General features: G+C 40.2%; 1 protein-coding gene across 1 annotated transcript in view; it reads left to right on the plus strand.

Moving 5' to 3' along the window:
* The first annotated feature begins 9,845 nt into the window (after positions 1-9,845).
* Positions 9,846-13,816, plus strand: part of col9a2 (procollagen, type IX, alpha 2) — a 31,900-nt gene continuing 27,929 nt past the window's right edge. Inside the window, 4 exon segments of the mRNA XM_020586401.1 lie at positions 9,846-10,032; positions 11,041-11,115; positions 12,415-12,450; positions 12,549-12,611. Coding sequence (XP_020442057.1) covers positions 9,961-10,032; positions 11,041-11,115; positions 12,415-12,450; positions 12,549-12,611 — 246 coding nt within the window. The 5' untranslated portion in view covers positions 9,846-9,960.

Raw genomic sequence — 13,816 nt, forward strand, 5'->3', positions numbered from 1 at the left:
GCCTCAACACAGACAAGACGAAGGAGATGAGAGTGGACATGAGGAAGGAGAGGAGATCTCATCGGCCGCTGTTCAGCCAGGGGCTCGAAGTGGAGAGGGTGAGCAGCTTCAAATACCTGGGTGTCCACATCAGTGAGGACCTCACTTGGACATATAACACCACACAGCTGGTCAAGAAGGCCCAACGGCGGCTGTACTTTAAATTTGAACTATTCCGAAGCTATCTGTAATTTTATTATTCTAGTAAAGTGGTGGGGAGTATCCACACTAGTACAGCCTCACACAGTGGGACCCACCACTCCACACAGCAGTCTAAACTTCCTCCCGGGCGGGGTGGATAGAGTGGAGAGAAAGAACAGAACTGCCCCAGATTCCCTTTAAAATATCCTTTCTGAAATACTTAACACCCTCATCCACTATTATCTATGCAGGCCGTCACTCACAAATGACCGTCTGTTTAAGGTTTGTTTGTTTAAACTGGCAAATGATAGAACTGTGTGAATGACCCAGGTCAGAGTAGTATGTGACGGTCTGCAGTGGGTTAATAAAGATGATAACAGCAATATGATGTTAGCATAGCTTTACTGCCTCCTCTCATGTTGTGACTGGGAGAACAAGGCATCCAGGCAACAGGAAGCCCAGGGGAGCTGTTCCAAAGAGAAAACAAAGTCTGGCTCTGCTAATTTGAACTGGAGAAACGATGACCTCAAATGATCTTCTGACAAACCAAAAAGTGAGAGAAGTCATGCTGACAAATCAACATTCATTGAACAGGGCAACATTAAATCAAACTCCTGACGAGTTCACTCACTTGTCACCTAAATCACTTGGGCTAAATGTGCTTGGAGGTGACATCATCTCAAACTGACAGGTCCAGATCTACCAAGACTCTGAGTTCAGAGCTGGAGACTGGACTGTAACTCATATGCCATAGAAGGTGGTTCACCAGTGGGCCCTATTGATTGTGTACATGATGCATTCATTTCCATGGAAACTACACAAATAGAACTGTTTGTGTCCCTTTGTCTGGATACAACGTAGTTTTAGCTCTCTTGACTCGCCTATCAGAGCAGCTTTCCTTCAAAGAGGAAATTCCTGCGCTGGCAAGAAAAATCTGTTATTGGCCATAAAACCCAACCTTACTGCAATTAAACAAAGAAGTAGTTGTGTAAGTGTTGTGTATAACTGACTAAGGCTGATGCAGGCAAATATGTTTCTTAATTCCATGCAATCATTCAGTTGAATTTTAAAAGTAGACAGGTAAAAGGTTGTGAGATTGTAGCAGTCATTCTTTGTTCAGCCCTGCCAGCACTGCATAAACACTCCATCGTAAAAACAGGAACATTAAGCAAAGCAGGCCAGATCCACACCAGCCACTCATCAGCCTTCCTTGTCCGTTCCCCATTTGATCCACTTCTCTTTAATGAGAAACATCCTGACTTCACTTTGTCCTGTAGCTCTCCCTTTATAAATTTCATCTTGTAAATTGCTATTCCTATCAGTCTGTGACACATACATTCTGCTATATGACACCTGCCTGTTCAACAAGTCAGAGAACATTATTCATAGCAGGCTTTCTCCTTGTAAAACTGTATAAGAACCTGCTCAAACTCACAATTACAGTGGAAGTAAAAGATATATACTTTTCTATAGGATGCTAAACCAAAACATTGGAGTAAGACTTTAACACAACATCAAGACATTATGTGTCCATGCCCAAACAAGCATTCACAGTACAGAGTAAATGCCATCTGCAGACATGTAGGTAAACAGATAATCTCACAATCTGACACAAACACATTCAGGCCAATTTCAGGTGAATATAACTGAAATCCAGGGAATATTATATCCCTGTGAATTATGGTTTTAATGCTTCATCCACTCCCATTAGGCCACATGTGTCAAACTCAAGGCCCACGGGCCACATCTGGCCTGCGAGATCATTTTATATATCTTCTGACATTGTCAGTAAACCCGTGTGTCTTATTTGTGGAGTTAATGTGGTTGTAATTAAGGAATATAACCTAAGACAGCACTACGAGACAAAACCTCAGGACAAGCTAAAAAAGCGTGAATGCGGAGCAGAAGCTGCAGAAGGTAGAGGAGTTGAAGAGGAATCTGACATCACAGCAGACGTTTTCACCAAAGCCAAATCACACAGTGAAGCTGCTGTGAAAGCAAGTTTTATTGCGGCAGAGGAGAAAATCAGCCCGGACATTTACTGAGGGAGAGTTTCTGAAGAGCCTCATGATGAAAGTTTGCGACGTCTTGTGTCCAGACAAAAAGCAGGTGTTTGCAAATGTAAGCCTTAGCAGAAATACGGTTGCTGATTTTAAGTTCAAGTTTATTTATTTTGGAATAATATTGTATCCTGTCTGTTTTGATTCATATTTATGTTCAAAAAACGTTTAGTTTTAGTCTGGCCAATAAATTTTTATCCTGTTCGGCCCACGACCTAAAGTGTGCTTTGAGTTTTGGTCCTCTGTGTGATTGAGTTTGACACCCCTGATTTAGACAGATTGATGGTGATGAGGGAGGGCGAGATCCCTCCAATTCCAATAACCACTCACGACTGCTCTGACTGAGAAATGGACTGTGTGTGGTTCTATATGTGTTTGTTTTTTACCTCATTTACTCATTGCATGGTCCCTTGCTACAATAATAGCTCTGGAAAAGGGGCCATGATATCAGGTGGGATCCAGAAAATATTAAAACTCAACATTGCCTTCCCTGGTAGGCTAGAGGTTAAGGCACAGCACTCTTGCTGCTGCAGCCCAGGTTCGAATCAGGGTTGCATCTGGAAGGGCATCCGGTGTAAAACACATGCCAAATGTCAACATGTGAGTCATCAGTGTGACGATTCACTGTGGCGACCCCTAAAACAGGAAAAGCCAAAAGTGGCTTTCTTTCTATTGGCCTGTTTAGATTTGCATGAACTATACAAACAATTTAAGCACCGCTTCTGAATGCACTTCTTGGCCCCTGCTTTTTCCTAAGTTTGCTTTTGGTGGTAGATAAAGGAATGAGAAAAAATGCTTTATTAGTGTAAGGAATCATAGGCTGAAATGCACAATTACACACACACACACATACACACACACACACACACACACAAATGTGTCTTATAATGCAAGCTCATTATATTGATTTGTGCCATGTAATTGTCTGTGGCCTCTCTATCAATCATGTAACCCTCTTGCACAAACCTTTGCAACAACTTTTCTCCATTACATACGTTTTTCCCTATGACCAATTCTCCTTTTGTAAGGAGATGAATGGAATTCAGACTTGCACGGAATACAGATTTAACTTCTGCAAACACTGTTGCTAAAAGCCTAGTAATGTTCTTGTTTAATGAAAGGTACAAACCACACTGTTGTTTTTGTTTATGTGGCAACCAAGTACACAAGGACATTATCATGGCTTTTCACCTTTGCGTTGGCAGCTTTTTATCCTTTTAAAAAAATATAGTAGAAACCTTTCTTCTGTTGTTATACAACTTTTACTCCATGTTACAAAATCATGCAGCTCAAAAGATGCTCAAATCGACAATATTACTTAAACAAGTTATATATCATTAGCTTACTGACCCAGAAATCATTCAGAGTACTGCATATTAGGCCACACAGGTCTTTATTGGAGGAAGTATAAATTCAGATTTAGGTGTGAATTTAAAATATCAGCGATATGGATCACTGGCCACAGAGGATTTCAGTCAACCATGTAGTTGTATAGGTGCTTTTAAGTTTAATGCACTAGTTTATATTTGATGATGATGGTTTCCAACCATGCCCTATTTTGCCAGAAGTGTGTTAAATCATGACATACAAACTATTAATTTCTAATTTATAAGTTGGGCCAAACACCCCAGAGTAGTTGTATAAGATGACTAAAACTGAACCTGTAGGCCATACAGTAGGCCAATGGTAGGCTTGACTGTCAAACAGATAGAAAGCCATGTAGGCGGGCAGTTCATCTAATCTTTTTCTACAGGTATCAGACAGATAAAAACTAAACCCGGTGTCAAGGTTGGCCAGTATAATATTAACAATGTAAAGAGCGGACTCTATTATAAGGCCAGACGAGGCTAGTGTTCTGTTGGTAAGGCACAGGAGACAGAAACTACAATAGTCCAAGTGATAATCCAATTCAAAAACAGTCCAGATACAAAGCTGGCAAACACTAACATCCGAGGGATCCAAAACAGGAGGTCAAAGAAGCTGGTCCAATAGTTGGTACACAAATAAACATACAACAATCAGGAGGGCTATGCAGAAATCGGTGATCAGAAACAATCCAGGGTCAGAAACAAGAACCACAAATACAAGGATAACACTGGAAAGTCTGCACAGAGTCCAGAACAATCTGGCAGTTTTCTGGTGGAGGGAAAGCTGCTTATAACTGGGTGAAAACAAGTGTAACCAATTGAGTGCTGATGAAAGTAAAAAGTCCAGAACTAAGATGAAACAGAAAGAGGAAGTAATGTCAAAATAAAAGCATGAGAACGGAAACAGGTGGGACAGAACCATGACACCCAGCCCGAAAAAGGTGTAGCAATCCAGGTAGATCCAGATATAGCCAAATGTAACACACTGACAGAATAAGACTAAAACAATCTATTTTTTTATTGTCTCATCTTCAGACTATTTTCAGGACAATTTTAAAGACTATTTGTGGATAGTCTTTTATCCATCAGAAGTTTAGAGATGTTTATTTAATATGTCTAACTTTAACCTGCATGATTTTTTGACTACTTGGGGCAGCACAACAAACTAACCACAACAGTGAGTTATTGTCTCAGTAACAAAAATGTTAGCAAGCAGTCTATTTACACATCTAGCAAACTTGAACCATCAGCACTGATTCTGAGTCATGTTTATGGTCTGTCGATGAGAGTCCAGTACAACTCACTTATGGTTTCCACCATCTGCTGAGGGAAATATCTGGCTCCTTAGCAGATAAAGTTCCACCATATTCACCAGCTTAGCCGGTGGCATCTTTTGCTCCCTTAGTGGGGAGTTTGGGTACCGCAGTTTGGCTCTATGATGGTTAGCCCTCGTGTGGCAGTTTGCTCTTGAGTCAGTCATATTGAAAACACCTGAGCGGTGTCTTAGCAGATGTATATAAATTTTCACTGTGATGCCTGTTTAATAATGCCTGATAAGATTTTTTGTAGATTGAAATGTTGCTGCTACTGCTGAATTAATTTGCTGGGGACTAGTCTGCAGACTTTTTTCCTGCTGTTTTGTAGCTTAGAAAAAGACCCTGTGAATTCAGGTCACCTAGTAACAGAAAAACATGTGTTGTGTTCAGAGGACAACAGGAGGAAAACAGGTGAGTAGATACATGCATGTACTGAAGCTGGATTTAAAATGTCCATTGATTGATGTGCATTGATTCATTAAGCTGAACAGCCAGTCAGTGCGGTCTCTCTCTCTCACCAATGAGGCCCACCCAGTCTGATCGGCTCCGATATGCCAAATTGGCCAAAAAGCCATCAAACAGCGTCCAACTAGTGCCAATGGTGTGGGACACACTGGGAAGAGGTGCCCCAACAGATGCTCATGTATGGCCCAGTGGTCAGCCAACCATCATCTTGGTGTGTCACAGCCCTTAGGACAGCTGTGGCAGATTTACCTCTGAGTAATTTACAGCGGGGTGAACATACTTTCTTTAAAAAAATTTGAAACATTTATGTCTATAAAGTCAACTAAACAGAACAATGAAGTCAAAATGGAAGCAAAAATAAAAGCAGATAAAGTGTTAAATTGGGTGGAATTAAGATAGATTAAAAGCCATGGAAAAAGAACAGTCTTTTGTTTAGTTTTTAAAGAGGAAGATTGAAGTTCTAATGGGAACTGGTTTTAGCTATGGGCAGCATGACTGAAAGCACTTTCACCAGTTGACCAGTCCCAGCTGATATGAGATTCATATCAGCATCCATCCATTACCACTTATTGCTGAATAGGGTTGCAGAGGGTCTGGAACCTCCATCAATGATTACACCAAGATTCGTGGCACAGGTTTTTAGTGACTTGGCACTGGTCGCCAGCCCTCTTTATTTCCAGAACATATTGCTTTCTATTTTGTCTTTAAGTTGAATGAAATTTTGTTGCACCCAGTTTTTCAAAACTTAAGTCTATAGGACCATAATCACTTAGTGAGAGTGTACATTTCACTTTTTGTTCTCTTCCTGCTTTTCCACATTTGTGTTATTTTATTGTAAGACTTTGTGAAACTAATATGTCTATTTATTGTATTTCTAATTTCCAAGTCACAAGGATGTGTGGTATATGATCTATGTGTGAATGCATGCATGTATGAATAAGAGAAAGAGATACGAATGACAAATGTAATGTGCCTTTGTGATGTCTTGCTGCATGTCAACTTGCTATGTGAAGACCTCAAATCTGAATGCAGGAAATGAACTTGATTATAGCAGACTTGCTCGGAATTGTGCCTCCTTTTTGTGTCGCAGCACTGCTTCACCACAGTAATCACTGTCAGTGATCACATTTATCATCAAAAACACAGTCAAACAACTTTAAAGAATATCACTGAAAGTAAAGATGATCTTACATATCAAATGGTGTATCCCATGTGTATGTCATTCATTTGGATCATATAGCAAGCACAAGTTAAACTATATATGACCACTGTTCAGTTGTCTTGGCTTATTTCGGCTGCAGGGTTTTTTGAAACAGTGTTGTCCATGACTTCATTGTGGATATATTTTTGATTTATTTTGCATTCCATTGATGCAAATGATGTGGTTGTCAGCCTAACAGGAAATGTTTCACCCAGTTTTCAAGAGGACACTAAGATACCTGTCACCTGGACTTGTTCTTGGCTTATTCTTTGTTGAATTAATTGGGGAATGGTGTAGATGACAAACAGCAAAGGGTTACTGCTGTGCTTTGCTGGAGCAGGGTCGGGGGTTAATGTTGATGTTACTATTAGTGAGATTTGCTTCTCCACAAGAATATATTAGAATAGCTATTTGTATAGTATGTAAGTACATATTTATAAGGCTACTATGTATGTATGTTATATGACAGTAGCTTTTAGTTGAGCGTGAAGGAATACAAAATCTTGCCAAGAGTTATGATGAACAGCATTTCATCACTGGAAGACATAAATTTAATTCAGAGGAGGCTGGGAAAACGTTTGGAGGATACAACTATAATATCTAGCTACTATAACCATGTCAGAAGATGAATATTTGTGTGTGTTAGCCAGTGCAAATCCATGCTTTGTTGCTTAGAAACCCTTCACATTATCTCAAGCAGCATCATTTTTTCAGCCTGGGACTCTGTGCCTGTTTTCACTGTATATCTGGGTCTCACCACTGCATCAGATTCAACTCAGGTAGCACTTGCTGACTTTGTAAATGTCTGAAGACTGGTGCTTTAAAAGTAGTTTTGCAGTGTTGAATGCACAAATAGATGAAGATTTTCACTTTGGGCTTCCAAATATGAAGTCACTGAATAACTCTGAAGCCCTTATCATATGTGAACATTTATCTCTCTCTCATACGTGCACGCCCTCAAATGTACTGCACTGTTAACACAATTATCGACAACCAAATCACACTGTAAAATGCTAGAGCAATTTTCACACTGGAATAACCACAAAATACCCAAATGAATATGTTTTCTACCAGACAGGTAATATCCTCTGCCTTTATATCATCAGCCAGTCAGTGTGTACCTCTCATCCCTCTGTTCTGACTCTAAACTATGCCTCTTCTGTGGAAGGCCTGACACACTGTGAGCTTAGGGCCGGGCCTGAAACCTTGCTGGGTTGTTAATGACCTGCTCTGTTATCACTTCTCCGCTACTCTTCACACCTGCACTCAAGAATAATATTTACCCTGTCTATCATTATCTTACAGGGGATATGCCTCTTCCTGTCTAAAGTCAGACTTGCTTCCAAGCAAGGAGAAGGGAATGGACAATCTGTGTGAAACAAATCTTTTTAGGAAAAGTGAGCACAGAGAGCTGTGGAGAACCAAAAATATTTTCACCCAGCACAGTGGGTTTTTGGATGTAGTAGCATTTTTATGAATGATTTGAAATTTGATGTGGTTGTGTACTCTTCGCATTTATACAGTTTTGTATCTGAGATATGTATATGGAAATGCAAACTTAATTAAAATGGAATTCATGCACTGTGGCAGATTTTCATATAACAACAGAGCAGCACTTAAAAGCCAGGCTCAGTAGCAGGGTATCAAAGAATTGCCTGAAAGCCTATTTGATTTTTTTCACTGAGTGTGACCTGGTAGAATAGCTTCATGCTATAGGACAGTATTTTTATGCTTATGTCCTTCCTTGCTGAGAGTTAGATAAGATCGACACCACTCTTGTACATGTTTGGTTTTTTTTTTTGTATGAAATTAATGGCTGGGATCAAGTGGTTAGCTTAGTTTAGCATAAAAACCGAAGACAGGGAAAACGGTAAATCAGTTAACACTGCATCAAAAGGTTCAGACAATCTAAGTTCTTCCTTGATGTTGCAATTTTCAACTGCTTGAAGGATGTGACTCAAGGATTACAAGAAACTACTGTTTTGTCATTTGGATTTGCTGAACTTTGCTGACATTGTCACTTGCTGGAGAAGTGGCACTGAGGCAAACACTTTACACTTCACTAGAGCACAATCAGTTAGAGTACTATTAACAATGCCTCCGTGTTTTTTTCAAAATGCGTATTTAGTGCTGTGTTTTTTACTACTGCTACCTACAACACTCAGCACTTCACATTCAACCTGGTTACAGAGATTACTCAGCAGGGACATACAGGCAATGAACAATGTAAGAGGAACATGAATCACACCAACACCTCCGACACCATTTAGACAAAAACATGCATACAAAGGCAGGCTTTACAGGACTTTTGTAATGAATTGCTTTGGGCAGTAAGGCATTTCTGTTTTTTCTGTCTTCACTCCTGCAAATGTTCACTATATTTCTGTGCCAGTTTTCTTTATTAGAGATTGAAAAATACTTGAAAAGGACTGTCAATAATTTGGAATGTTTTTATCTGAATTAGTTGAAAGTATGCTGAAGTAGAATTAACTGCCTGTGTGTCTAAGCCACTGACTGTACAAATATGGATGTGGTGTCACCCCTTCCCTCCACTATGCAAAAGTGAAGCCAAATCAAATCATCATCAAATAACTTCAGCCATCATGGTGTATATATTTTCTACAGTCAATGGTACAAAGACACTTGGCTAAGAAAACTTGTAGAAGTTATGTCCAATTACTCTGTTTACTGTAATGACTATTATCCCTCTTATCTTTAAAAAAAAAAGAAAGCATTTACCAGGCAATAGTTATTTAAATTTTAAAGGCAGTAACAAATTTACAGTTAGAGTAAGTTAGAATACGATGCAGTAAATAAAAATGTGCAAAATAAATACAGTATAGAAGCTACCACTGAGCAGTTTTTCTAATGTGTTGTTTAAAGGGAGAGTCACTTTTGTGCAATAAATCTCAATTTACAACTACAGAAATGCATTTCCTGTCAAAAATGCATGCGGATGCTGATATGCTGAAGGACCACCCTGAAAATGCCTGAAATCAATTGCTGATACAGCTGAAGGATGAAAAGAAATGGCTGAAGTTCTTTGTTGAAATAGTTGAGAAGAAATAACTGAAGTTCTTTGTTGAATAATCTGAAGAATGAGATGTGTATACGTTTGTTTTCAAGGGTATACCTCTTCTGGTTTCAGGGGTTACACCTTCCTCTGTTCTCTTCCCTAATCCATCCCTCTCCTTTCTCCTTCCTCCTGAATATGCACATAGCCTTACCACCCCCCTCTCCCCCTCCGTTCTCTCAGACGGCTTTGCTCCACCAGTTCTGCACTGCGCTGGCCTGAAGAGGAGTGAGTGAGCAGAAAGAGAAGCAAAAGAGGATTTCGTGAACCGAGGAAAGACGGACAAGGGAGAGGGACCATGGCTACTCTCTCTGCCTTGTTGAAACCCTGGGTTATACTGCAGATCTTGTGCCTGTCTCTGGCCCAAGTGGTGAGTAGACAGGGAAGGCTGCTCAGCTCAGGCTTTGCTTCATTATTCTGGGGCCCATTGGGGAGGAGGCCCATGGGAAGGGCCAGTGGGCTCTGGATGTCCTGGGGTGATGTTCTTGGTTGCGTGTTATCTTAGTGCTCATTGATGTCATTAAAATCCTGGTTTTATAGGATACATTTAAAAAAAAGATGAACTTGACATGGTTTTCTGCTGAAGAAACAAAGTGAAACTGGACCTCTGTTTCTGTGGATTATCATTCTTATCTTGTACAGACTTTTTACTTCTTAACTAAGGAGCTCAGAATCAAAGGGAGAATTTGTCATTACCTGACTTTTTTAACAACAAAGCTTTTGATTCATTGAAGAATAGAGAAAACCATTGACAATGGTGAAAAAGTGCAAATTCACAGGGCACTGACACATATATGCCAACTGCTTACTGAGTGTGGATCCTCCTATTCAAACAAATGCCTACATGTTACCTCCTCGTCTTCACTTTCAAGGATTATTTTTATTTTTTAATTTATGTGCATTTTTCTTGAACATTTCAAAGTGTGATAAAGACTGTTATCACCTGATGGACTGGCTGATGACTGAGATGATACATGCTGAGGGGGACAGGGAAACAGAGATGGGGTGATGGTAGGGGAGGTTGGGGTAAACAGTGCTATTCTCATGACCCCTCCTCCCACAGTCTTCATCAGTCCTTTGTTTTTACCCCTCTTCTACTTTTTCTTCTTATTTAATTTGATTTTGACTTTAGGATTTTTTATAAGCAATATCATTTTAACTTTGATAATATGTTCCAAAATTAATGACAAGTTGCACTACATTAGTATATACATAAAGAATATAGACATTTTCTAATATAAATGTGCCTTTTAGTATTATCTACTACTGGATCACTATAGTTTTCATGCTTTAACACAATATTGCAGTTTATAGAACTGTTTTGGTATTTGTTTGTTGCAATACAAAAATAGTCCACTGTTTTCTCTCTGTGTTTCAGAGGGGTCCACCTGGACCTCAGGGTCTGCCCGGCCCACCGGGCCCCTCTGGTACCCCTGGGTCGGACGGCATTGATGTAAGTATCCAGAAAGCTTTGCTCAATAGGCTTATCACAAAGACCATCATTGTGCTGGAGAAATACCAAACCCTGTGCTGCTGTGCAGCACCACACTGTCACCAGCAGAGGGCACTGCAAATGAAAACACTGGCACAAAGGAGCTCTGTTCCCAACAGAGAAAAGGTCTTTGAGCATGGACTCTTGGTTCAGTCCTGAGTTTGTGTCATAGTAATATGATACTTTTGAAATATTCTTTGGGTTAACTACAGCCAGGCTGTGTAAATATGTTCTAAATTGAGGCTGCTGGAGAAGTGAAACAGGAGATGTGCTGCTAATCAAACCACAAGGGGAGTTTTTTGGTTTCTATTCTGTAATCAAAAATCTGATTTCTTTAGATCATCTTATACATTTGAACAGACATCTATGATCTTAATATTTACTGATCCACCTTCATGATATGTAGTGCCTGTTGGATTATGAGTTAGATTCTCAGCATCAGGTTGCCAACACAGTGCAAGCTGGGTTATGTTACCCAATGTAGGTTACATTACCTCCTCCCATTTAAAAAAATGGCAACATTGCATAGTCGAGACTTGGAGGCACTTGCCTGCTTGACTGCCCTTCTACAGGCTTTTCCTGTTTGTGTTCCTACCCCAGTGAAGCAGCAAGATGGGATGTCAACCTGAAGAAAAACCTACTCAGTGCTTGGGAAAATTTAGGCCTCATCTAAAGGTTGCACTTGCTATAGTACAGTCAGTAGCTGAACCCTTCACCACTAGCCACAGTGGCTGAGCTTTGACTTTAACAACATGATATTAATGTTGTAATATGGATTTATTGCATAGCTACCATAAATATCTCAGAAGCATCATTATCCCATAGCTGTTAGCAAGCTGCACTTTAACAAGTCCAACACAAAGACTCTCAATACATTTTATATTTTTCAAATGTTTCATTTACTGTTTTTAATCAACGAAGCTACACTGAGGTCAGAAAATTCTTTTGCAAGGACTAGACAGAAACAGAAAGGTGCAGGCAAGTTAAAATGGATAAAACAAAATATGTATTTATATATATCAAAACAGACAAGACTTCTGCTATAGTTAATTTGTTTTGTGAGGGCTTGTATAGTGAACCAGAGGGAATAATGCTACCAGTGATGTACATTGTGCTGATAGATATGACGATGAGCAAAAATTATGCATGTTATGAGTAATTTTATTAGGTTACAGTTCCTGCTATGTCCCCTGTTCCCATATTCTGTTCAGTTAAAACATACAAGATAAATGGATTTAAATTTCCACTCTCTCTCTGCAGGGCGAGAAAGGACCCCTTGGCCCACCCGGTCAACCAGTAAGTTTGTACTGTGCTGTTTATGGGCGTTCATACTGCAAACACTTTCATATTTGTTCATGACTATAATGTGTCATAATGTGTTTGTTTTAATGTAGGGACGAAAGGGAGAGCCAGGGGAGCCAGGTGCTGATGGAGCTCCAGGAGAGAATGGTATTGAAGTAAGTAAACTGAGTGATGTGTGTGTGTGAGAGAGAAGGAGACAAAGTGAAAGAGAGATGGCATGTAAGAGAGGAAGAATGCAACCACTACAATATGCATGAGGATGGACATGAGTGTGACATTTGTACTTGCTTGCAAAGGTGGTTAAAAATAACATTAGAACATGTAAATCTGACAGAACCATTCCAACTCAAGATCTGCTCACAGTACTAAGGTTTCAATGTCACAGTCCTCATCAGCAGTCAAGTTTAGTCAGTCAACGTCAAAGGTCAAAGTGTTTATTTGTCATATGCACAGTTAGGAAATGTGTTTCCCTGTACAATGAAATTCTTACTTTGCTATCCACATGAATGCCACAAAATACAAATGAAATATAAAGTAGATAAATAAGTAAAACAAAATCTAAGGCACTTTAAGCAGCAATATAATAAAAATATATAAGAATATAATAAGAGAATGTATGCTGCATGGGAGCATCATGTGCGGCAGTCAACAGTGAATGTGCAATTATGCATGAGCAAACAGAATGTAAATAGTACAGGTCGTCAGTACATGGTGTATTTCCTGGTAATAAATTCCTGTCAGCTGTTTAGGATTCTGATGGCAGAGGGAAAGGAAGAGTTAGCGCTGCCATACCAGACAGTGATGCAGCTGGTCAAGATGCTCTCAATGATGCAGCTGTAGAAGTTGCAAAGGATCCTAGGCGACATGCCAAACCTCCTCAGCCTCCTCAGGAAGTAGAGCCGTCGTTGGGCCTTCTTGACCAGCTGTGTGGTGTTAAGTGTCCAAGTCAGGTCCTCACTGATGTGGACGCCCAGGTATTTGAAGCTGCTCTCCCTCTTCACTTCAAGCCCCCAGATAAACAGTGGCTGATGAGTTCTCCTCTGCTTCCTCATGTCCACTATCATCTCCTTCGCCTTGTCCATGTTGAGGCTGAGATTATTGTCCTTGCGCCATGACACCAGACCGGCCACCTCCCTCCTGTAGGCTGCTTTGTCCTCGCCAGTGATTCAACCTATCACTGTGTTGTCGTCCGCGAGCTTTAGGATGATGTTGTCTTTGTGGGAGGTGTCACAGTCGTAGGTGAACAGGGTGTAGAGGATGGGGCTGAGGACACATCCCTGTGAGATGCCGGTGTTTGTAACAATGCTGGCTGAAGTCCTATTGCCAATCCTGATAGTCTGGGGCCTGCCAGGCAGAAAGT

Source organism: Monopterus albus, unplaced genomic scaffold (genome assembly GCF_001952655.1).
Source record: "Monopterus albus unplaced genomic scaffold, M_albus_1.0 scaffold404.1, whole genome shotgun sequence".
Lineage (NCBI taxonomy): Eukaryota > Metazoa > Chordata > Actinopteri > Synbranchiformes > Synbranchidae > Monopterus > Monopterus albus.